General features: G+C 42.2%; 1 protein-coding gene across 1 annotated transcript in view; it reads left to right on the plus strand.

Moving 5' to 3' along the window:
- Cfap54 (cilia and flagella associated protein 54) overlaps positions 1–26,615 on the plus strand; it is a 299,598-nt gene that overhangs the window by 232,037 nt on the left and 40,946 nt on the right. The window contains exons 62-64 of the mRNA XM_059245690.1: positions 11,456–11,626; positions 14,049–14,272; positions 19,956–20,123. Of these exons, the coding sequence (XP_059101673.1) occupies positions 11,456–11,626; positions 14,049–14,272; positions 19,956–20,123 (563 nt within the window). The remainder of the gene's footprint in view (positions 1–11,455; positions 11,627–14,048; positions 14,273–19,955; positions 20,124–26,615) is intronic.

Consider the following 26,615-nt stretch of genomic DNA (forward strand, 5'->3'; position numbering starts at 1 on the left):
CTTACATGAAGGGGCTTTTCTGTCCAGGTGATTGACAGGTCCCATTTGGATGAGTTTCAGTCCTCACTCCAGGATAGGGGCTGTTTTCTTACGAAGGTTTAACTGGAGAGTGATGAATTCAGTGGTCAGTTCCCAGAATTTTGGTGACCATAGGAAATAAAAGCATGGGCGAAGAGCTTTTGGACCTGTTGGACCCGAGGTCCTTCCTGTAGGTTTCAATTAGTACATGTTCTCCCAGTAGGAAAAGAGACTTCTCTTATTTTTCCGGTGAGTTTGGCTGTCTTTGGAACCATGTCCTTTGACAGTCTGTTGGAATTCATTGACTCTAGAAACAAATTGGCTTAAGAGCTGGCCTTTGTCATCTGGGAACAGATCTGAATTTAGAAAAGGGTACCATAAAGGACACCAAAGTGCTTAGGCCAGAGCTGGTGAGGACCTCTGTGGACCTTGAGGAGAGCTGCTTGGAATTGCCTTTAGGTAAGATGAGTCACCTGACCAAGCTATTTAACAGGTCAATTTGGGGCCTGATTGGCATGCTCCATCTTTCAGAGGAATGAAGATGTTATCTAATTCCTGGAGACCCAGTTATCAAATATGTGATCTGGGAAATAAAGATGCACCATTACTGTGGGGTTTTATAGGGGACTCATGTTAGTTTGGGCCCCAGGGTTGTTAATAGGCCTTTGCCCAGTGAAGGGTGAGGACAATAAGACACCGTTAGGAAAGGATTGGTAAAGCGTAAGTTACTCCACTGACAACAGGAAGCTGGAGTGACAACTCTGGGTCTCATTGATGCCCATAACCTGACAAGAATCTTATTTTTGTTGTTGTTTTTTTGAGACAGGGTTTCTCTGTGAAGCAGTCCTGCCTGTCCTGGAACTTACTCTGTAGACCAGGCTGGCCTCGAACTCACTGAGTTCTGCCTGCCTCTGCCTCCTGAGTGCTGGGATTAAAGGCCCATGCCACCACCTCCCGGCAACAAGAATCTTTTTAAGTGGCTCTGTTACTTGATTGCCAGGCCAGTCATCTGAATAGGAACACCTGCCTCTCCACCTCCACCCCAGGAAAGCCTTCTAACTTAGGGACTTTAAGAAATACTATAAAGCATACCTAAAAATGTAGCTAACACGGTGGCCTCTCTGATTGACATCCGGGAGTGCTCTCCTCCGCAGTGCTCAGTGGCTGTTGCCTGTCCTCCCTGTCGAGAGTACTCCACTTGACTGTAAAAACTTCCATCTGTCTGTCTTCTAGACGGCACTTTGTGTGTCTCTGAATTCTTTGACCACACAGAGGGCTAAGGAGCTGAAGGCAGCTCAGGGTGCCGGGAACAGCTTAAGCATTTGGAAAACCTTGGTTCCTGGAGTGGTGAGAACATGTGAACACTGGTCTACTTCCTTGGCCAACATCAAACCCTGTAAACTTAAACCACCACCATTCCGCTCAGAGAACTCGAAGTCCTGGAAAATCCTTAGTGGTGTGTGTGTATAAACTTCCTCAAGTTCAGGATTTCCACTTGAAAACTTGATCCTGGCATTTATGTTTCCCTTGAAGCCCAGGGGGTGTCTTCATTTTTCAGATGTTTCCACCTACCTATGCCTGATATCACCTTGTAGCTTGTCAGTGGTTCTTTTCAAGGTGTTCCATGAGGGTGGGGTGGGGGCACCTTCAGCTGCCACTCTGGGACCGCGCTTGTGCCTACTCACACAGTAGAGGGAGGGGCCTCGCCTACTCTTCATGTTTTATTACACAGACTATGAAAAAAAAGAGTGAATGGTTAATAGCTTTAATGACTTGTACTGCTTCATCAAGCAGGGGAGACTTAAACGAAACTGGCATTTTAATTAATTTATTTGTTTCACATGAGGAACGCAAAGACAGCGAGGCAATATATTGTCCCCCTCCTAGCTTCCCATTAAGGCGCACCTCACTGCTTCCTGGTGCCATCCTGCAAGTGGTGGCGTACTCCACCATCAACTGTTAGGTTGAAACAGAGTCCTTCCGTGCTCTGAGCACTTTGCTTTCTTGCCGACGTTGGCATAAAGAGAGATCTTGTCCGAGGTTTTGGTGCTGATATTATTAGACAAACTCAAGTGAAACCTCAGATGAACCACATCAGTAAATGGGAGCCATGTGTCATGCAAATGTGTAATTCTGCTGCAGAGGTAGGGAGGGATTCTCTGTTTCTCAGCTGTCTTTAAGCCAGTATGTCTGACCGTTTCACAGTGTCACAGTGGGGTTGACTGAGCTTTCACCCAGGGGCAATTACTGCAAACAGGACTTGCAGATCTTTACACCTCAGGATAAGCATTGGGTAGTCACTGGTGCAAAGCTGCATGAGTGTCTAGGTTGGGAATGCATGTCTCTGGCCAATGCACTACAACTTACTCGGTGTCAGTGATTCTCAACCTGTAGGTTGAGACCTCTTTGGCAAACCTCTATCTCTAAAACTTTACATTGCAATTCATAATAGCAGCAAAATTACACTTATGAAGTAACAAAGAAAATAATTATATGGTCGGGGGTCACCACAACATGAGGAACTGTGTTAAAGGGTCCCAGCATTAGGAAGATTGAGAACCGCTGGGCTATATGATACTTCACTGGCTTTCCATTTTTACTTGGAAAGGCTGTATTATGGTTTTTGGATTATCACATTACATTCATTTTTTTAAATACTATGAATAGCAAAACTGCTTGACTAGCCCCACAGTCCTGCTCTTCATCATCAATTTCTTTCTAGGATTTACAGCTCAGTGTCACCCTTGACCTCCTTATCTGTGCTCTATATTGGATGGCATCTGCTTTGGGAATGACTCTCCACATTTTGTGGTTTGAGATTTCCTCTCTTCCAAATTGAACTGTAGGCTGTTACTTGTTTTACTGGATGGTTTTTGTGTGTCAACTTGACACAAGCTAGAGTCATCAGTGAGGAAGGAGCTTCAGTTGAGGAAATGCCTCCATGAAATCCAGCTGTAAGATCTTTTTTCAATTAGTGATCACTGGGGGAGGACCCAGCTCATGGTGGGTGGTGCCATCCTTAGGCAAGTGGTCCTGGTTTTGATAATAAAGCAGGCTGAGCAAGCCATGGGAAGCAAGCCAGTAAGCAGTACCCCTCCATGGCCTTTGCATTAGTTCCTGCCTCCAGGTTCCTGCCCTGTTTGAGTTCCTGTCCTGGCTTCCTTCAGTGATGTGGAAGTGTAAGCCAAATAAACCCTTTCCTCCCCAACTTGCTTTTTTGGTCATGGTGTTTTGTCGCAGCGGTAGAAATTCTAACTAAGACACTTGTTTTCTTTGTTGTTCATCGATGGTTTCTAGAAGAGGAGACCATGCCATTGTGATACAGGGATATTCAATATCAAAGGCATCGAACGCCTTTGGCTAAAAAATATTTCTCTGTGTAAGAAGATAAATATAAATAGGGTGTAAATTGTGAGAATACCGGTTATTTGTCACAGAAGAAAGGCCCGTGTAACCATCACTAATCAAGGCAGGGAACAATGTCAGCACCCTAGAAGTTCACCTAGTGACCCCTCCTGGTTCCTGTTAACCTTCTTGCCTTTTAATCTCTAATATGAGTTTGTCCAGCATTTGGATTTTGTGTAAATGAACTGATATCATCATTGCAGCTGGCTTCTTTTGTTCAACACTGTCTGAGATTCAGCCTTTCATGGCTGTAATAGCACTGTTTATCATCCATAGGTAAACATGGAAGGCTGTTGTGAAAGAGCCTGCTCTACATACTGTGTGAGCTTGTGGATACAGATGGTTGTGTTTTTATATATCTGCCGATGAGTGGGATTGCTGCATCAGAGGGCATGTGTGCATCTTTACAAGTTTTCCAAGGCAGTTTAGTTTGAAATTTATCTTGCTGAACATGCTGTATTCCGTATTGCATATTGGCTACAGCACACTCTTTGGAGGGGTCCTCTTCTTCAAGAACCATCTGTATTTTCCCTTGGGAGTTTTTTTCTCTGTCTAAGAGAGCTGCAGATGTCCTTTATATATTTGGATATGGACATTTTGCTGATTATACATCTTGCAATTATCTTTTCCCATTCTGTTTGTCCTTTTATTTTATTTACTTTTGGATTACTTAAAACTTGTACTTCTATTATTGTTCAGTTTATAAATCCCCTTTAAGACAGGGTTTTGATGTATAGCTCAGATCAGTCTTGGATTTGCAATCCTCCTGCCTCTGTGCTGGAAATCTGGGTATGTATCTTAATTCCCAGGCAAGTGTTACCTCTTGTGGATTGCACTCTTGATGTTCAATTGTAAAAATATTTTCTTACATACAAAACAAATCATAAAGATGTCTTTCTGTGTCCCTCTCTTTCTTCCATCACTCACATTTAGATCTACATTGCACTCAGCATCTATTTTTCTTTGTGACTCTTGTATGTGGTGTGAGACTGAAGTCAACATTGACTTTGTTTATATGGATATACAGTAAATCCAACGCCACTTATTTAGTAAGAAATCACCACATTTCTTCATAACAGCAGAGGGTCATATCTGCCATCAACCAAGTGCCCACTTTTGTGGAATAAGAAGGATGAAGAGAGAAGGAAGAGGAGAAACTAGATAGAGAGAAGGAAAGAGGAGAAATAAAAACAGATAATGAGTTGATTGAAAACAGTGCATTCCAGAATGAGGTAGTGCAGGTGGGTTAGAAGGAGTGTGGATTTGCTGAGTGTCAACTCCATCCCAGCAACAGTGGATGGGAAGACACCAGAGCACGGCCTTTGAGGGACTGAGGGGAAGTAAGCTTGTATTTTACTAAGTCACAAGTTAGGTGTCAGGGTCCTTAAGGACTCAAATAGGTTTACAAATGGATAAACGATTTTGAGGAAGTTTCTTGGCAATTCATCCTGGCATGCAAGACTGGAAATGAAGGGAGGGAGGGAGGGAGGGAGGGAGGGAGGGAGGGAGGGAGGGAGGGAGGGGGCATTTCTCAGTATTGCACATGATGCAGCCACCTGTAATGCATCTGTGAAAAGTAGGTTGGAAGGTTGGCAATCTCACAACTGCAAGCAAATGTGAATGGCTGCAAGGCAGCAGTTGGGATAATTATGAAGTTAGAAGACATTAAGAATACGGTGAAATGAAACTGTTATCTCAGTGAGGAAAAATATTCAGAGATTAAAGATTCGTGGTCCAGTGAAGTGTACAAGGAAATGATGCCATGATTTGGTGGCTGGGTGTGAATTAAAACAGCTCTTTTGATCTTCATGCTAAAAGCTTTATTCTTTACGGCTTGTGGGATTGTGACATTAAGCCTTCAGGAAAGAAATTTGGTTGTATTGAACTAAGCAGTCCTGATCCTAATGTGAATATTCTTTTCTGGTGTTTTTCTGAGATGGGCTATTATATATCCAGGGGTGACTTTGTGTTCCTGATACTTCTGCCTCTACCTCCCAATTACGGGAATCGTAAGTACATCACCACGCTCAGCAAGCATTCTTTATTGATTTTTATCCTAGAGATAAAACGAATAAAGGTTATGAATACAGACAGGAGCGTCAAAGTTGTGAATTTTGAAAAGAGAAAGCTTGGAGGGGGGCAAGGGGCAGATGCTATTGGCTTGTAAAGTAAGATAGCCAGAGATAGCATCCATATCTGATGCAACTAGAGAGCTTTTAGAACATGGGTGTGTGGTAGGAGAACCGGATGTGGTGATACGCAGTAACAGTTCTGAAGGATCGAGAAGTGGACCCAGAGCTAATGTCACAGAAAGCTAATCAATACATTCTTCAAAACTGACAATTAAGGAAAAATGCTGCAAGAAAATAATTTTCCGAGCTGGAACTAACCACTAGAAGTAAAGTACAAATGGTTAAAAATACTTGCCTCTGGGGAGAGAGACTTTTATTTTTGATCCTGTACATGCATGACTAGTGAACATAAGCAGCGTGTTGAAAGATACATGATGTCAAATTGGATTACTTCCAGAAATGCAAATGTGACTCAAAATTAGAAAATCTATTAATGCCAATCACTACATTAGTAGATGAAAAGAGAAAAATAATCATCATCTCAAACAGGCACAAAAATTCAATAAAGTTAAACAATCATCCATGACTCTGAAACTGAGTTAAAGGAGATTTTCTTCATTTAGAAAAGTTCCAAGGGGCTGGAGAGATGGCTCAGCAGTTAAGCATGTACGCTGTTCTTCTAGGGGACCTGAGTTCAATTCCCAGTGCCCATGTTGGGCAGCTCACAGCCATCTGTAACTCCAGATCCAGGGCATCTGATACCCTATTCTGGCATCCACCGACATCTGAACCCATGTACACATAACCACACACACACACACACACACACACACACACACACACACACACACGCATGTAATTGAACATAAAATAATAGAATTCTGAGTGAGGAAGAAAATCTTCTAGCACCTGTCCTCTGTGTTTGAAGGCTAAACTCTTCCCTCTAGAAGCAGAAGTGAAATAAATGCATATCCTGAGTTCATAATTGTCCTGGACATTTTACCTTGCATAAACAATATGAGGAAAAGAAAGAATAATGAACTGTTGTTAGCCATGGACAATATAGGACTCCAAGCTATGGACAAGAAGGTGCATCTAGCAGGGTTGCTGCGTGTAAGGTGTTCTTTCTTACCTAACAATCTGTTCTATATCCTTAGCAATTATGCCCTTAGCAATCAGGAAAACATAAACTAAAACTGCTTTGAGATTTCATCCGACCTCAGTCAGAATGGCTAGGGTCAAGCAAACGACTGACCCCAAATTCTGGCCAGAATGTGAGGGAAGGGAAACCCTAGTTCCCTGCTTGTAGGGATGCAAACTGGTGCAGTTGCTGGAGATCAGTGTGGAGAATTTCTTAGAAGTTGAAAGTATATCTTCCAAATGAGCCGGGGGTACCACTGGACATCTTACTGCAGAGGTACTTGCTTGGATGCTTCCATTGCCTGTCTATTCACAATAGCTAGGAAGTGGAACCAGCCTAGGCAGCCATCATAGCGGCCGGCTAGTGAAAATGTGATATATATATACACACACACATGCACACACAATGGAATTTTAACTGACTGTAAAGAAAAATGAAAAGTGTAAGTAAATGGATGGACTGGAAAATATTATATGAGTGCAGTAACCCAGATGCAGATAGACAAAGCATATAATTTAGCTGCAGAAGCCAGGAAAGCAGAGAGGAAGCATGGGGCGGTACAGAGGAGGAGCTCCAGAGAGGGGGACAGTGGAACACAGCTGTGGTAGAAGGGGAAAGAAGGAACATGGGAGGGTTAATCGGGGCTGGGGAAGGAGGGTAACAGAGCAAGAGGCAAAAAGAGATAAATAACACTAAGGATGTTTGAAAAGTCATAGGGAAGCATTTTATAAACTTTTTTAAAAGTACATTGCATGTTTGTATGTATACATATATAAATATATATTAATATAATTCACATATTTGTGATACATACCCACACATATACATCCATACATAGCTTAAAGGAAGTTATGCCATAAAGGAGCCACAGTTATGTCCATAAAGAACCCCAGTGCCAGGTAAGAGATATCTTTCTTTTAGTTGTTAGGGTGGGGTCCAATATACCCTCCCCACCAAAAACAAAAACAAAAACATAGGCTATTACTGTTGCCTTTGGTTGCCTCCCAGAACTTGAAGATAAGGTCCCATTGCTGAAGACACCACACCTTAGGTCACAGGGCTTGATGAATCAAGCTGCTGCTGACCTGGAAGCGTCCTCCCTGAGGATCAGTTCCCATAGTATTGGAAGGTTCTCTGCAAGTTGCCAAGGGAGAAAAGATATCAACCATCCCACCGAGCTGTAAATCCTGTGAACTACCACAATAACTGGGCTGGCAAGATGTCTCCAATGATGTAATAGTGGCACTTATACCTTGGTAGTAACCAACAATTGTCAAATTGGACTTAAGAACCTGCTCTATAAAAGTGAACTCTAAGTCCAGGCAAGAATCTGTGGCTGGAGAGGTCATATACCCCAGAAGAGAGTCTAAATTTTCCTAATTCAATACAGCATCCAACTGTACTCTAAATACATTATACCCGTTAAGTCACAACCATCATCAACGACTCTTGTTTTTGCAGTCGACAGAGGCTACTACTACTGCAGCTGGTCAAAAGGTAGACAAGTGACTGTGGGCTGCTCGGCCCCAACACATCCCCTACACCTTAGGTTCAGGGAACATTGTGGAAGAGGGAAAGAGAAGATTTTGCCTGCTGCAAAATAGTACTTATTAGACATAAGGAAGCCAAGTTTGTGAAACCTCAATAATATGTCTGCTTAAACAAGACTTGTAAAATGACCGCACCAGGTAACATGTCAAGGTGGATGGAGGAAAATGTCATAAGGCCCCATCCCTGCATGAAGAGTGACAGGCAGTCAATGGCTGCTGAGTGGAGGTGGTAGGGGTGGGGTGGGGTGTTGAGAATTAGTTTTCTCTAGGGACAAGCATCCTGATAAGTTATACAATCTTAAGCTGTCAGCCTCAAACACTTGTACAAAAAGGCAACACTAATTGGAGTCAATAGGTTGTGTGTGTATAATAATTTCAGAATCATGAATTTGAGAGGCTAAGTGTGGGGACATGGAGGAGTTGCTGGGAGAGAGTCAGGGGTGGAAATGTCAGTACAGTGAACTCATATGAAATTCAAACAAATAACTTTGAAAGTTTTTTTTCTATAGATTTCAAAAGATAATGCCTTTTTTTTTGGTTTTGGTTTTTTTTCAAGACAGAGTTTCTCTGTGTAACAGCTCTGGCTGTCCTGGAACTTTTGCTGTAGACCAGGTTGGCTTTGAACTCACAGAGATCCACCTCCCTCTGCCTCCCAAGTGCTGGGATTAAAGGCGTGCACCACCACTACCCGGCAAGATACTTCTTAAAAGGTTAAATTACTAGTGATTAACAAAAGAAGTTATTAATAAAGAACTCATCAAAAGCTATGCCAAATAGAGAGAGCTGTTCATGTTTGTGGCTGACTGGGGCATACTCCTGTAAGTCTTTTAAAGATGGTATGTACATTTAATGAAGCTTTAATAAGAATTTTAACAAGTTTTATTTTGTGGTAGTCGATAAACATTGTAAATTTTATACAAAAGGGCAAAAGGCAAGATTCACTTAAAAATACCAGAAAATGAACTACTAGATCTACTTCCTGGTAATTTTGTATACTTAAGTGTCAAATAATATATTCTCAAATATTCATGCCAGTCTTGTTCAAAACAGTGAAACAAAAACAAAGCAAAGTGCAGGGGCTGGGAGATGGATCAGCACTTAAAAGCGCTGACGTGGCAGCTCACGGCCGCCTGTAACTCCAGTTACAGGGAATTCAACTCTCTCTTCCGGCCTCTGTGCGTATCAGGCATTCACATGGTGTACACACAACATGCAAACTAACACTCATACACACACAATAAAAAAAGAATAAATATTTGAAAACTAAAAAATATGATCAGAAAGAACTCAGATGTCTATCAACAATAGAGTAGATAAATAGATTGTACTATATTTAATGGAATACTATAAAACAATAAAAAGAGTCAATGAATTATACCTATGAGCAGCTTGGATAAAAATTGAAAATGTAATGACTAGTGCAAAAAGATTATAAATACATGTAATTTTTCTCCAGAGTTTCCAAAATATTATAAAGAATATATATGGTGCCAGTTGTGTGATTCCTAGTTCAAAGGTTTGGTTGATGATTGTTTGTGACTGATAGCTTCAGACAGAGACAGGGAAATAGATTCAAGGAAGTTTTTTTTTTTAATTTTGCAATATGATTCAGTTCTACATATCAGCCATGGATTCCCTTGTTCTCCCCCCTCCCACCCCCCTCCCCGTCCCCCCAGCAAAACCCCCATTCCCACCTCCTCCAGGGCAAAGCCTCCCCTGAGGACTGAGATCAACCTGGTAGACTCAGTCCAGGCAGGTCCATTCCCCAAGGAAGGGTTTTTTACAAGGTACTCTAAAAGCATGAGGAAGTTTTCTGCTTTCTAAGGTGGATGGTGTTAGGTAGCTAGACAGATAATCAGAGAAGCCTCATTCCCTGGTAACAATAATTGCATGGGAATTCAATTTATTAGTCAAGAAAACATGCCTAGACCATTACCCACAGAAGATACGCTCATCTCCATTTCTTTCATCCCCAGAGACAATTATTGTTCCCTGATCAACTATCATATGTACCTGTTGTTTGTACATAACGCCCTCAAATTTGCATCAGTGGTACCAAACTACTTTTCTCATGTCGAATCTGCATATTAGCTCATTATTAATTTGCAGTATCTCTTCACCGGCACTCTTATTGTGCCCAGACACTCGTGAGGCACAGACATTTTCAAGCTCTCACACTAGTGAGCAGTGCTGTTGAGACAGGGCCTGAGCCTCCACACTGTGCTTTCTTCTTTACGGATGGATCTGGCTCATTCTGTTTCCTCTCCATGACGTCAGACGAGTACACTGTCTTCTGTTTCACAGTTTCCTTTTTCATTCGCAAATCTACCAGGCTCATCTTTGAGCAAGACTCTGTGTGCATGCACGAGCATCTTCACTGTCTGTTTTGTTAGATTCTGCCATATTGTTTTTGTCGAACCTATGAGTGAGTACATGCACACTCCATTTTCTTCAAGTCACTACTCATACTCACTCTACTCAGATACACAGTGTCAGTTCCTAAGGGACAGAAAAGGATATTTCATCTTGAGTTTGTATTTCCCCAATTTTTCAATGATGCTAAAAGTTTTCATCATTTAGGCCTACCAGTTGCTGTTGAAATTCTTTGCACACCTCTCTTAGGAGCTGCTTATTGAAATTGGGCTGTTGGGCTTTTAAAAATCGGTTTGTTAGAAAGGTTTGAGATGTGCGACATAAAAAGAAGCAGCGCTGTGGCTGTAGCTCAGAGGATGGGTGCTTGCTTAGCAGGCACAAGGCCCTAGGTTCAATTCCCAGAACCGTCAATAAACAAATAAGTAACACAATTTTGGGGCTCGATGGATCTCTTAGCAGTCGGGAGTGCTTGGTATTCTTGCAAAGGACCTGGGTTCAGTCTCCAGCATTCACATGGTGGCTCACAACCACCCCAAACTCCAGTTCCAGAGGATCTGGCACCTTCCCTTGGCTTTTGTGTGTACCAGGCATGGGTGTGGTACACACACATTCATGCAGGCAAAACACTCATACATATGGAATAAAAACAATTTTTTTTTTTTTAAGGAAGCATCAGCAAAACATGTGCTGAATATCTTCACCCAGTCTTTTTTTTTTAACATTGTGTTTGGTACCTATGTGATACACATTTTTAAAAAATATTCAACATACGCTCATGTAACTGTCTTTCCTTTATAGGTTGTGTTCTCCGCCCCCACCCCAGACCCTGTGCGTAGATTTCTTCCAAGGAAAGGATAGCATTGTATTATTATTATTATTATTATTTTGACTTTCAGAAAACTACCAAGTGGCTTTCCAGACTGGTAGTTCACTGTACCTAAATGAAGATGTTTATGATAGTGCGGATGCAAAAAGGAAGGGTTACAGCAAAGTGGATATTACCTGGATCCTGCTCATCCGCTACTACATACACCTGCAAAGAATTAACAACATGAGCAAGCTGCTAGGTGAGTCTCAATGTGGTTTAAAAAGTGTGTGTGTGTGTGTGTGTGTGTGTGTGTGTGTATGTGTATGTGTGTGTGTGTTTGTGTGTGTGTGTGATTCTCCTTTTCCTACTTAGGTCACGTTTCTAACTTAGAGTATAAAGTTGTTTTGACATCTTCCCAATGTCAACAGATATCATCTTCTGATATCATCATCAGATTTACTGTACGTTTCAGGGATTTGAACCTTGCATAAAGGGGGCTTCAACTAGAATAGTATTTCAATGTAACTTGTGTCTGTAGAAATTCCAATTTATCTTCTTTCATATGTTTAAAAACAGCATGCCAGAGAGGTATCCAGTGGCTTCCCAAGATTGCCAAGTGGTCCATAGAGTGAAGTAGCTAAAAACCAGGGACCACAGAGTGACAGCTTACAAGTGAATAAGATAGAATCTGGCTCTAGGATGTGTTCCAGGATCTAGTGTGTAAAAGAGATGGAATGTATGACTTTGGATAGGATATTTAATTATAATTTTAAAAATCACCACCTGTCTTAGTTTGGGTTTCTATTGCTGTGATAATACACCAAGACCAAAAGTAATTTGAGGAGGAAAGGGTTTATTCCAGTTTACAAGTCTCAGGTCACACTCCATTGCTAAGGGAAATCAGGGCAGGCACTCAAGGCAGGACCTGGAGGCAGGAACTGATGCAGAAGTCATGGAGGAGTGCTGCTTACTGGCTTGCTCCCTGTGGTTTTGCTCAGTCTGCTTTCTTATAGCACCCAGGACCACCTGCTCAGGAGCGACAACACCCACAGGAAGCTGGGCCTTCCCATATCTGCCATCAATTAAGAAAATACCACACAGGCTTGCCCACAGGCTGCTTTAGTGGGGGCATTTTCTCTATTGACGTTTCCTTTTCCCAATTGACTCTTGCTTGCATCAAAACTGGTGAAGCCCACTCACATCAGCTGTTTCCATGATTATTTTGACAATATGAGTGTTTTATTATGCCTTTGTGGACCCTTGAAGTTAGTGACTTAGTATTGCTCATGAATAAAGTCAACAAAGACTGGTCCACACCAGGGTGTTGTTGTTGTTTTTGCTCTTTTGGGAGGCCTACTCCCCAGCTCCCAAACAAATCGCACACAGAGGCTTATTCTTAATGATTAGTGCCTGGCCTTAGCTTGGCTTGTTTCTTTTCAGCTTTCCCTAACTTAAGTTATCCCATCTACCTTTTGCCTCTTCTGTAAATCTTACTTCTACTCTGTGGCTGGCTGTGTAGCTGGGTGGCTGGGCCCTAATGTCCTCATCCTTCCTCTCTCATTTCTTGATCTTTGCTCCTCCCAGATTTCTCCTTCTATATATTCTCTCTGCCTGCCAGCTCCGCCTATCCTTTCTCCTGCCTCTCTATTGGCCGTTCAGATCTTTATTAGACCATTAAATGTTTTAGACAGGCCCAGCAACACAGCTTCACAGAGTTAAACAAATCCAACATAAAAAAGTAACACACCTCAAAATAATGTTCTACAACAGGGTCCAGTGTCTGAACGGCAAACAAGGCAACCAAGCTCAGTCACAGAATGGCTGAGCACAGAGGTCAGGCAATAGCAAGGGGATAAGCTATCACTGGGGAAGGTTTTAGGGCCGAAAAGATTATTGTGCTGTGGTCTGGAGTGACAGAAACTCACCCAGAGGGGAAGGTTGTGGACCTGGGCCTGACCTGCCACCCCTGAGGATGCCATGCCACCACAGTGACCAGTGACCATTGCGCCTAATCCAGTAGCTGGCACTTTCCACAGAAGCATTCCTGTCTCTGCTTTTACCCTTTGGGCTTTCTTAGGGTCTTGTCCAGCCTGTAAACATAACCTGTATGTGCCAAGGCTCCCCACACCCAGCGGTGACCTTAACCAATAAAGGAAGAGACAGTAGAGGAGCATTCCACTTTGGGTCTTAATGGAGATTGTCCTTCATATTTTTGTTTATTTGTTTGTTTGTTTTTCCCCCAGAAGACCTTAGCAGAACCCATCCCTTGTTTCCCATGGGCCTGCCCCCATTCACCTTTTCACCCTTCTAACGCTCCCTTTCTCTTGGCCATAGTTTTCTGGACCATCCATAAAGGTCTTTGAGGTCCGTTTTCAGAAGAATATGACACATCTAAATCTCCACGACAGGGTCTGTTTTGTGGGAACCCAAAATAAGACAGGCAGACAGAACAGATGGTGCAGTTCTCAGCATTTACAACCGGCAGCAAATCCTTGTGTGTCTTGGAGATTTCCCTTGAAGCCTGTGGCAATCCGCAATCACTCGCATATAAATCCCACGGAGCAAGGTCCTGGGGAGACACTAGCTGGTTGGTGTACCATAGCAGTCAGTGAACGAATGCCAAGACTGAGACCATTCTGTCCCTCACACGAGCCTCAACCATGATCTTTCTGTTCCCTAAGCATCTGCAACTCCGGTCTCAGGGATTTCTTTGCCTGATGATATGCTCCTCACATCCCTGTTCAACTCTGAGCTGATTTTGCGCCAGAAAGAAATGCATCTTTTCCTGAAGCGCTTCTTCCAACTCTACTCTTCCTCATGCATCGAGGGGTTTCCAAGGGAACTTCTTCAAGGTGTGGAAAACTTCGTCCCACTAGAGAAAGTCCTATTTGATTCATCAGGCAAGGTAAGCTTCTAAAATGTGTATCTCCACGAGCTGTCTTGGAGTCACCCTCCTATTTCAGAAAGGAACACATCAGCCGCCAAGTGGTGCCGAGTTCCATTTCTGTAGAACCGCAGAGGAGGACCACCAAGTCCTTGTGGTTTCAGGATGATTCCCACTTCAAGTCTTCTTTCTTGTTCCCATTGACCTTGGAAATGCTCCAGAATCTTCTCTATTCCTGAAAATCAATATATTTCAGGCAGCCATTTTGCTAAGATCTGATGCAAATTCCAGTATTATAACTTTGCCATAATCTAATATGAGTCTTTCTAAATCCACACCCAAGTTCTTTTTTATTTGTTTTAAATGTGTAAAATATTCATTGTACTTCTCACAACAGTTAATATAAATAAAGAAGTAAAAGTTTTAGATGAATTAAGAGTTGGAGAACTTTTTATTTGGGAAAAGTCTATAAAATTAGTTGGATTTTTACAAAATATGTAATATAAAAACTTTAGAGATTCCCATTGATGAGACATAAAAAGATGAAGTTTCAGGAGTTACTTTTAAAATCATCATGGTCTTGAGTAATAGGAATGTTTAAACAAGCTACTGAAATGAGTGAGTTTGATTATACTGAACAAGTCATTTCAAAAATAGGAATATGGACTTGAAATTTAACAATCAATCAACATTTGTTGAATCCCTACAGTATGCCAAAGCAACACTGACTGACAGAGACAGATAATGTAGAAAATCAGAGCCCCTGAGTGCAGGCTTGGGCTAGTAGTAGAGAAACAGATCTTAGGTTTGACCAAGAGGAGGTTAGATTACTTTAGAGAGTCTTTCTAAGGGACAAAAATTAAAATGGATTATTGATGGTTTTACTTCAAATTGCTACAGGAAACACGGGGAGAATATTTGATGGTTTAAGTATAATCAAGACACTTCTCACTATGACCTCAATAGCACAGGAAAGAGTGTCAAGATCCGACAGAGGTTGACCTTTTCCCATAGCCCAACTAGCATTTGTGGTCATTTGTGTTCTTAAAGGTTCATCTGATGTAAAGCGAATACACAGTGGAGTTTTATTTAGCTGTGAGCATCTGGTACATATTTATGAAGAGACAAAATTATTTCGCTTGCATGGATTCTTTTGAAGTTAGTAGAAGGTGTTCAGTTATTCTGAATTAACTCGATCTTTGAACCTCCCATTTAGCTCTTTAGTGTTTACTATGAGAGGCTTCCATGTACCCGCCATGTCCATGCCTCTGCTGCCAGCTCTGCCAGGGAAGTGACCTGAAGCTGTGGCTTGTTCTAGCACAGGAACCTTCACACATCTTATTAGGATGGAGTGAGCACCTCAGTGCTGGGAGATAATGCTGAAAACTTAAAAGAATACTCCAGAACACCCCTGGCCTTTTTATTCCAAAGATTTAGTTGGTTGGCTTTTGTTTGTTTTGTTTTGTTTTTCTCTTTTAATCAACTGTGACCTTAGAAGTAATAGGTCATGTGTGGTGGTGCATTCCTGTAACCTTGACATTCAGGAAGCTAAGCCATGAGGATTGTAAACTGTAGGCCAGCCTGGACTACATGGTAAGACACTGTTGAATTATAATATAAATTACATATTAACATGAAACATTTAAATAATAAAACAAGTGTTAGGGTCCTGGAGAAGTCCCACAAAAGACCACCATCTACATATGCAATCAGCATGCTGGGGCCATCCATCCTACACAAGGGCAAAATGGCGATGACCCAAGAGGAGCTGAGCTTGCAGGCTCCTTTTAAGCACAGCTAAGGGGAGTTCCTAGGGCAGTTAGGTCATCTCAGATATGATTGGCTTATGCAAGTGGCAATCATATTAGTATGTGCTAATTGGCTAGTGCTAGTCAGGGCCTGGTTAAGGCTACAGCTTTTCCATTTTGGGGGCAGGACTGGACAAGTCCCAGGCTTTGTTCTTATTTGGTTATCACATTGAGCTGTTATGGCTGAGGCCTGGTACATGCAGTACCATGTACTTGCTGTTGGGTGTGTTGGAGATTGACTGTCCTTTGTTCATGACTTCCTCAGAAACTACCTGCTCAGTTCTAAGAAACAGGAAACACAGCCTAGTCTTTAACTGAGTTATTAGGGCAGGCTGTCATGATATTTGCCTGGCCCTCTCAACAAGGTAAAACTCATTAAGGAACTTTTAAGAACTCTATTAAAGAGCCAAGTATGTTGGCTCATGTCCATAATCCCAGCACTCAGGAGGCTGAGTCAGGAGGATCGTGAATTTTCTGTCAGCCTGGGCTACCTGGTAAAGCCTCTGAGGCTGCACAATGTAACCCCACCTCAACACAACAATAAGAAACTCAAGCTGAACTCAGATAAAGAAATGATTAAGGAATTATCCCCAAAGTAACATGTTGGAATCATGTGGGAAGATGTTTCAAAGGACTCTCCCATCTTTCCAGAAACAGAAGGACTCTGACATTCAGAATACTCACCACCCCATTCTGGACTGAACTCTAGCTCATTGAGAATTGCAAGAGGAATATTACCCACGTCTATGAATCACAACATTGACACTGTAGAGTGTGGCTTCTTATGTGTTGGTGAGGGGCTCTGCTTGTAGTGAATTTCCTTGCCCTTCACATAGTGTTGGAACACATCAGGATCCATCAAATCTCACATGAAGGAACAAAGAATGTCCAACCAACAAATAGTTCACTCCCAAGAAAAGCAGAAATGTGTATATTCCAGATGTTTCTCCCAAATTCATCGATCATGAGAGGGAGGAGCAAACCAGCAAGATTGCCCAACAGCACACATATCACGGAAGGAAGCACTAGCTATGGGGTGCCCATCCCATCCAACACTAGCTTCTGATTCACCTCTGTGGAACTGAGACTCTTATGTGGATTATTGCGTATGTCCTAGACACCTGGGATTTCTTTTCAGTTCTTTGTTGTTTATTTGTTTGTTTTGATCGGCATCTCATTTTAGGTCAGTCTTACCTGAAACTTACTCTGTAGCTCAGGCTAGCCTCAAACTCACAAGTGTCTTCCTTCCTCTGTCTGCTAAGTGGTAGGATTATAGGTTTCCGCCATCTTGCCTGGTTATACCTTGGCTCTGGAAGCAGAGGACAGGGGACGGGACCTGAAGGCTGAGAACAGTGTCTTAGTCACTCCGCTCTTGTGCACATTGAACACAACCTTAGAAACTAATGCGCATGACCGAAGTCTCTTTTGAAAGTGTTACTGGCCCAGTTGTTCTGGTATGGAGGGCCACCTGGCCCCTCATGACTTCATTCTGAGAATGGAGTTCCTCAGGAGAACTTTAGATGCGGTCTATATCCCTCTGACATTTCTTGTGGCAATGGCGTTATGGAAGATTTTGTTTCACCTGTATACTCCTGTTTTTATAGAATTAGTGTAACACTATCCCAGGATAATCAGCTCTGAGATCACTGTCGCTTGCCTGACAGGTGCAAGGTACCTAATCATGTGTTCGTTTCACTGGGGTAGGTAACTAACGAGCATGAAGCCTTGGGGGATTTTTTTATATATAATCTCCAAGCTTGGTTGATTTTTATAATAACATTTTTGAGCCTTTAATCACCCGGGAGGCTACTTCAATCAAACTATTTCCTTACTTTGATACTTCAGTCTGTGTTTTCCCCATCAAGATGTAGGTCCCTTTCCATAACCGTCTTTGCTGGGTGTTGTGTTGTATCTATTAGAGCTTGTGATGGAAAACAAAGACACCAAACAAATCACATTAGAGATCCCAAATAGAGGATGATTAAAATCGTGCACAGTGCCGAGTTCTGCATGCTTATAGACTGAGTGCCTATGCAGCCCATGCATTTCCAAAGATTTGACTAACTGGAATGGTGTAGTTTTGATAGGATGGTAGGTCTGTTATCTCGTTCCTTTTAAAGAATTAAGAAAACATAAAAAGTACTTGGTGTGTAACTCACCATTGTATATGTGTGCATGTATATATATATGTGTGTGTGTGTGTGTGTGCATACATATATAATTAATCTCACCAGCAACTAAATACTATAAATGCTTTAAAGATATGGAAAGTGTATGTTTTCATATTGATTAAGTGTGTTTGTTTGGGTATGTGTATTGTGAGTGTGTTCATATATATACTTGTGTATGAAGGACATTTGTCATTCTCTAGCAGCTAACCACCTTGGCTTTAGAGACAGGATTACTCACTAGCCTGGCACTTACTTCTAGGTCAGTGAGCCCCAGGGACCCAACCATCTCCATCTCCCAGCACTGGTCCTACGAACATAGTCCACCGTACCCCACATTTTCACATGGACTCTGGAGAGTAAACTCAGGTCCTCAGACTCATGAAGCAAGCCCTGATAACTGAGCCATTGGCCCAGTTTGATGTTGATGTAGGTTATACTTATTAAACATTGCTCTAATTATCACGTGTTGAAGTAAAAGGTAACTGATTTTTATTTTTCTCTACTGACCTAGTTATGAATATGAATCCTTTGTAAAAGTAATTGTCAGAACCCAGGAAAGCTCCTCATAGGAGAAATTCACTTTTGGAACAGTTCTTTACTCCATCTCCTTTATGAACTGTGGGATGTGGTACCACTCTTCATTATGCAGGGTTTGTTTTTTTTTTTTTTGATAGCTTCTAGATCGTTTTGGAAAGTTTCCTATTTAGTATTACCTTTCAATCAAAACATCTTTCTCCTTTTACCAGTGAAAAGCTTGAGGTGCAGGGTCTTTCCCATTTCTGCTTTCATTCTGAAGACTTGCACTCACAGTGCAAGCTCAAATAAGCTCAGGCATGATGGGAGGAACAGATTGACCTCTAGCTCTTGCCTCTGGCGTCGATGTGTCTTCCTTGGTCATCAGCCCCTGAGGTGCCTTAGATGTCATGGAAACCGCTTCCCAGTTACTGCACTGCAATCTTGGAAGCAAGAAAAAGAAATTAATGTTGAAAACAACTTACCATCCATTTAATGGTTCTTTTAAGACTTGAGGTTCTGCTCTCCGCATTGCTCTCTCCCTGGCTGGCCTGCTGTTTAGGTGATAAACATCAGCCATCTTATGCTCCCTCAGTCACTTCAGCAACCCTTTAAACAAAGGATGAAGTTCTCAATTCCATTCTTTGCATTTGTGTTCCTGGCCCAGTGACCGAATTTCCTAAGAGATCCCACTGAGGACTTGAACTTACAGATCAACCCCATTGATTTAAAGAAAGAATGAAGGAACTGGACTTCAGCCTTTTAGGGAGAAATAAATGTCATCTTTTATGGATGGTGCCACCATTTAATAGCATAAGTTATGAGCACACACTCTGTGCAAGTAGCACGTGCTAACCAATTGTGCCACTGGCACTCGAAGCACACACTCTGGATATCTCCTCATCGGTGTATAAAGCAGAAACAATGTAATAGGTATTTCTTAGCAACAAGTTTCAGGGTATTTTCCCCCCCTGGAAGTGTTATTAAAGTAAAAGACATGTGTTGAGTCCGGGAGGCCTTTAAAGCATTGTTTATTACATGAGAATTTATTCTATGGTAATCTAGGGGCAGTTCCAAAGTCTCCTTCCCTAAAACAAGCCGAGACAATTCCCAGAACTTTTTAATGTAGCCAGTTAATTTACTTTAAATATTGAATGAGCTCATTATCAGCAACTGTACTGACGTGGTTTCTCATTTTTTCCTGTTCCCTAGGTTCATCGGGACAGTTCTGTGCAGTCTGATATCTCTGGGAAGCTCCTTGGCAGTCCGTCTTATACAGAATCCTCGTCAGAAATGGCAGTGCAGGCACTGAACAAAGAACTCTGCTTTCAGTGGTATATGCCTCCCCTGGACAAACCTCCCAAGGATGCGGAACCCATGGTACGCACACACCGACAGAGTTCAATATTCCATGCAGAGATAAGGCTTAGAACACCCCAGCTAAAGCAGTAGTGGGGATCATTCCCTTGACGACAGACGATGGAGCAGTGATTCAGATTCTAGGGCAGTCTTGAAAATGGGTCAGGCTTTGAAAAGTGGAACAGTTGGTCAATATAACCTTTTACGAGAGACCTTCTACTGTAGAATTTCTCCAAGGATTGCTTTCTCTAAGAAGAGCCTCAGGCATTTTCCCATAGAATGCTAGCCTTGGGGCTTTTCCTTGTCTGGCATCTGCATTTGGTTTTTGTCTCCCACATTGGTCTCCTTTTGCACTCTCCAGCACGTAAGTTCTGTCCCCTCCAGCGCTGCCTCTGGTAGCTTCTGCACCTCCTTGACTCACGTGACCTCTGTCAAATCAGAAACCTCTCAGGCCCATTTTTTTTTTTTTTACCCTCCACCCCCCCTCTCCTATGATTGGCCTGCTAACTCTGGGTCAATTAGACAGCGTTCCCTATTCTGACAAAAAGAGATTTACCGTATCACTTCACAGCTCTATTTAAAGCCGTGTCATATCTTTTAAAGCAAGCCATCCCTCTTATCTACAGGTGATTGCTTCCTGGATTTTCCAAAGATACCAGAATCCATGGATGCTCAAGTCTCTTTACTAAAATGACGTATTTGCATATGACCCACATACATACTTGTGTGTACTTCCACTCATTTCTGCATTAGATATAACATCCAATACAAAGGAAATGTGTGCACAGTTGCTGTGCTGTATTATGTAGGAGATAATGACAAGACAGAAGCTTTGCATGTTCAGCAGACACAACAAAAAATGTTTTCCATCTGTAGGTGGTTGAATTTGTGAATGTAGGAGCCCATGGCTATGGAGGGCTGTCCATACCATCTCTTCCCCTCTTTCCTAGTCAAATCCTTGCCTAACTTTTAAAATAGTGTATCTGTCATATCTTTCAGGAAAATTCACCATAGTGGTTTTCAAACTGTGGTTCTCCAAATATTAATAGGTGAGAGGGTCAATACAAGTGGGTCATGAGTAGCACCGAGTGTGTGTGTACACGTGTATGTACATGTGTGTGTACACATGTGTGTGTACACTGCATGCATGTGAGAGGAGACCAGAAAATGGCATCATGTCTTCCTCTGTTGTTACCTTGAGAAGGGTCTTTCACTGTTTTGGCACTTGCCTGGCTAGTGAGCTCCTGGATCTATCGGTCTCTGCTTCTCTAACTCTGGGGCCTCAAGAGCATGCAGCTGCACCAGGATTTTTATGTGTGTGCTGGGTGTTCATATCTGGATCCTCTCTTTCTTCTCCTATTGAGCCAATCTCTCCATCTCAAAAGTAGCACTTTTAAAAAAGAAATAAGATACAAGCCAAAAAAAGTGAATATCATATATCAGTAAAAAAGGCTTTGTGAAAATTTTGTTTCATGATAAATGTTGTTAAAGACAGAATTTCATAGATTGATCATCATGTATCAGAATGTAGGAAAGCCAACAAAAAAAAAATACAAGTTCAAGAGTTTGGAGGGTTTTATAGTGGGGAAACAGAATGTTTATCTAAGCACTAGTCTTTGAAAATTGAAAGTATGTTCATGTCACTAGATTGTACAGATTGTCGGTTATGGGGAGGGCAGACTGGTGCAGGATGACCTGGATGTCCTTGTGTTGATGTCGGATGACAGGAGTCATCCTCTAGGAATCAGATGCTGAGCCTTCAGCCCTGGCATCACTAGGGTAACAAGGTTCCATCCGCATACAACCATGTCTGACAATGAACAAAGGCTCCATGGACTGATGTCAGCAGGTTGGATGGAGAGCCCCAACCACTGATTCTGATTTAAGGTGGATAATTTTTCTCAAGGCACAAGAAAACAGGCAGAGCACAGCTTCCCCTTTCTTACCTTGGGTCCATTTTTCCTTCTTTAGGGGTGAACACACACACACACACACACACACACACACACACACACACACTAAAAGATGCAGTGATTGTTAAAAAGTATCACTAAGAAACGTTTGCTTAGATGATTATGTCTTCTCAGATCCCAAATTCCTACCTTTTTGGAAGATATTTCTGACAGTTGCTTGATTATTTTAGATACTGGTGTCTCTGCGCATTCAACTATTTATTATTTTTGCATGTTCATACGGAGTTGGGTGTCAGGTAACTAGCCACTGAGACTCAGAAAACCCTAGATGATAACCACACTGAGCACTGTACTGAGCTGGGTGCATGGCAGACATTTTGTTTCTATTAGCTTGGCAGTGACTATATGAGAGAGGTGAGATCACTAACCCCATTTCTCAGAAGAGGAGACTGAGACCAAGAATGGAGGACTACCAGGTGGCAAGGGCACAGACTGGAGCCATCTGACTCCTGAATATATCTGCCTAAGTAAGCAAGAGACACACTAATTCCTCGGACGATGTCTACAGGTGCTCTGAGTCTCAGGCAAGATGAATAGAATCTCATCTCTGATTTAGCCCTTCAGACATTCCAGAGACTCTAAAGGGCATTTGCATGCCATGGTAAATTCATGTCACTCAGTCCATTCCCGTTTACTGACTACTTAGAAGCAGAAATTCCAATAGGAGCCAAGGATGCTGGGCTCAGTAGAGTCGAAATCCCAGCATTTGGGAGATTTAGATAGGAAGTTTTTTTTTGTTTTTTTTTTTTTTAAAAAAAAGAATTCAGAGAGATAAATGTCTCTAGGTAATGAACTTCAGAACTAAGTTCAAGTTTGTAACTTAGAAAATCTTAACTTCCTAAATACAGGAAGCAGAAATCAGACTATCCTATCTGAAAAAAAAAAAAATCTTTAGTAGAACATAACAGAACCACACAAGAGTTAGATCTTTGTTACAATTAATTAACTCTCAAACAATTTTAATATCCTGCCGAGACAGGAACTAAATGACCACTAGAGACATAAATCAAAGGAACATCCCAGATTGAAGAATTGCTGCTCTCAGCCAGACCAAGAAGCATAACTCGGCTATGAAAACATGCATCCAGAGGCAGAGGGTTTATGACTTAGCTTTGTCTCAAGGTTACTCCTGAGAGCCTTGATCTTTATCCTGCTCCATCTTCCTGCCACTTTCAACAACCAGGGATTTTCGATGTGGTTCCAGATGAGGTCTGAATTACATTTATAAGGTGATTAGCTTCAAGGTATGCATTCAGCAGGAGTGATGACTGACAGAGATACGTTGGTTAGTTTATTGTCGACTTGCTACAAGCTAGAGTCATTTGGGAAGTGGGAATGTCACTTGAGGAATTGCTTCCATCAGATAGTCCTGTAAGCAAGTCTGTGGGGACATTTTTTTTTATTAATGATTAATGTGGGTGGGCTCTATTCACTGTAGCTGGTGCCACCCTTAGGCAGATAGTTCTGGGTGTATAAGCAAGCGAGTTGAGGATGCTGCAGGAGGCAAGTCAGTAAGTAGCACCCCTCCATGGCTTCTGTTTCAGTTCTTGCCTCCGAGTTCCTGCTTGAGTTCCTGCCCTGGCTTCCCTCAGTGATAGAGTATGGTGTTGAAGTATAAGCCAGAGAAGCCCTTTGTTTTCCAGGTTTCTTTTGGTCATGGTATTTATCATAGCAAGGTAAGGCTAAGTAGGACAAGGGGGTTGATGGCTAACCTTTCTGTGGGCATCAAGACCTAATTTGGTCTCCTACCTTGCCTCAAAGGCTGCTGCACAGTCTAAGGCCTGGTGTCTTGAGGCCACAGAAGATGCAAACCGACAAGCATGACTACATTCAGGAAGTCTGATCACGCGAAACACTGAACGCTGGGCAGAAAAACTCCATCTGACTAGTGAAAACAACTTTGGACAGAAATGAATCTTCAAGATGTTTAATTAGTACAGGATTTGATTTGAGCCATTCTAGGGGCAAGAGATATGGAGTCCTGTGCCTTCTTGGAGGTCTTCATGTCTTTGACAAGACCTAGACTCTTCCTAGGCTGTGCTTTCTAGACTAGCTCAGTCTAGCAGGATAGCAAGGTAAGAGCTAGGCTACCCATAGTTAGTGCCTGGAGTCTTACAGGAATCATATGACTGCCCAGGACTTTCCTCTCAGTTGTCTCTAGATTTGGAGTCTTGATTAAATAGTTAACTAGCTCCTGGTCCTCCTGCAGATGTAGGTGTGTGCAATAAGCCAGTAGTATAGTAGGTGTATACTATAGCTACTAGGTGTGTGCAATAAGCCAATCCCAAGGAATGGGGGTCATATCTACAGTTTACTAACAAGGAGCCAGAGATATTGATGTTTAAACAAGTTGCTCAAGATCACAAAGATATTAAGTAGGGGAGGCACAAGCAGACACACTGCTCCATGCTCATTGTGGCTACAAGTGTGTTTAGGATTTGATGATGTGATGTTCTGATCTCACAGTGTCACTTATTCACCGACTTCAGCAGTTGGTACCAAGCTCAGGTAGAACAAGCTTTGAGCCTGTATGCAACCTGCAGACCGCTGTGGGCATGATGAGGAAGAAAGCCACTGGCATGAATCTGAGGTGTGCATCTAATACAAACTTTTTATTCATACACTTTAGGGAATGTCTGAGTTAGTTCCTGTTGCTGTGAAGAGACACCTCAGCCATGGCAACTGTTATAAAGGAAAACTTTAATTGGGTCTGGCTTACAGCTCAGAGGTTTCGTCTATTATCATCATGGTGGGAAGCAAGGCAACATGCAGGCAGACATGGTGCTGGAGAAGGAGTTACATCTTGAACCACTCTTACTCCCCACCCCACCCCACCCCGCAGGCAACAAGAAGTAGTCTGTCTCACTGGGTGTAGTGTGAGCATAGGAGACCTCAAAGCCCACCCCCCACAGTGACACACTTCCTCCAACAAGGCCAAACTTCCCATTAGTGCCACTCCCTTTGGGGGCCATTTTCTTTCAAAGCACTACAGGGAACTTCATTGACCCTATCAGACATGATGGAAAGTTCAGAGACATGATGATATTAATTGGATAAATGCTGAAAAAAAATGCCCCAAAGTACAAGATAATATTCCTGTCTTCAAGAATCTTAAATTTCACTCCTGGCATCAAGGACAACATTCACAAAGCAAGAACAAACAGCATAGGACAGTGTGTGGTCTTGGCCACATCTCTCGGTGAGATTTCATTGTCTTCTAAAAAATATTTTGCCACATCTCACATAAAATACATAACTTAGCACATGGGAAACATTCCTGCACTCTCTCTGGCAAGCTTACCTTGCTGTTGGGAAGTGACTCCATTTTCCTCTTCCCTCTCCCTTCCCCCATCCCTTCCTATTTTTAGAATGGTTATTCTAAGATTTTATTACCCACTGTGCTTCAATGGGTTACAGAAACTTCTGTCAACTTGCACTTAGACTCTCTTGCTTACATTTTAATTTAAATGCTTTATTGGTATGCATTCCTGATATATATGTAAATATATATATATATATATATATATATATATATATATATATGTATTTATCTCTTCAATATCATTAATCTCTTTGAATCAAAAAGGAGGTGATTTTTTTTTAATTAATCAGGGTTACAAATGCATAAAATGTCAAACATGCATTCATAAATGATTTTGAAGTGTGTTTATATTTACACTGATATTTTACAATTTAAAAACAGTGGGGCTAGAGAAATGGTCAGTTGGCAGAGTACAAACACAAAGACCTGAGTGGAGATTCCAAGTACCCACATAAGAAACAAAATCCCACTGGGCAGTGGTGGTGGCGCACGCCTTTGATCCCAGCACTCGGGAGGCAGAAGCAGGCAGATCTCTGCGAGTTTGAGGCCAGCCTGGTCTACAGAGCGAGATCCAGGATATCCGGGGCTACACAAAATCCCAGCGTGATGACAGGCACCTACACAGGAGGATGCCTGGGCTCACTGGCTAGCCTGTCTAGTCAAACTGGCAAGCTGCAAGGTCTGCGAGAGACTGTCTCAAAACGTTAGGTAAATAACAACTGAGGAAGACATCCATTGTCAATCTCTGGCTTTCACATGCATGTGCACATGCATGCATCTACATCTGCAAAGCAATACACATGCATATACCTCTTCCTTCCACAGACAGACAGACACGCATGCATGCACCCCACCCCCACCAACCCCCCCACAGTTTTACTGAGCTACAGTTCACAGTTTTACTGAGCTACAGTTCACAGATCGTCAGTTCACCCATTTGAAGTCTATAGTCCAGTGTTCTCAGTAGATTCACAGAGTTGCACAGCTATTACAGCATTCAGTTTCACACATTTCCCCATATAAGAAATTCAATAACCGTTAGTATCCACTCCCATCTCTCTGTACTGCTGCTTCTACTCCTCTCCCTGCCCAATACCCCAGGCAGCTATCTACTTTCTATCTCTATGTTTGCTTATTCTAAACACACACACACACACACACACACACACACACACACACACACACAAACACACACACACAGTATCCCCCATCTAACTG

This window comes from Peromyscus eremicus, chromosome 18 (assembly GCF_949786415.1).
Source record: "Peromyscus eremicus chromosome 18, PerEre_H2_v1, whole genome shotgun sequence".
Taxonomy (NCBI): Eukaryota; Metazoa; Chordata; class Mammalia; order Rodentia; family Cricetidae; genus Peromyscus; species Peromyscus eremicus.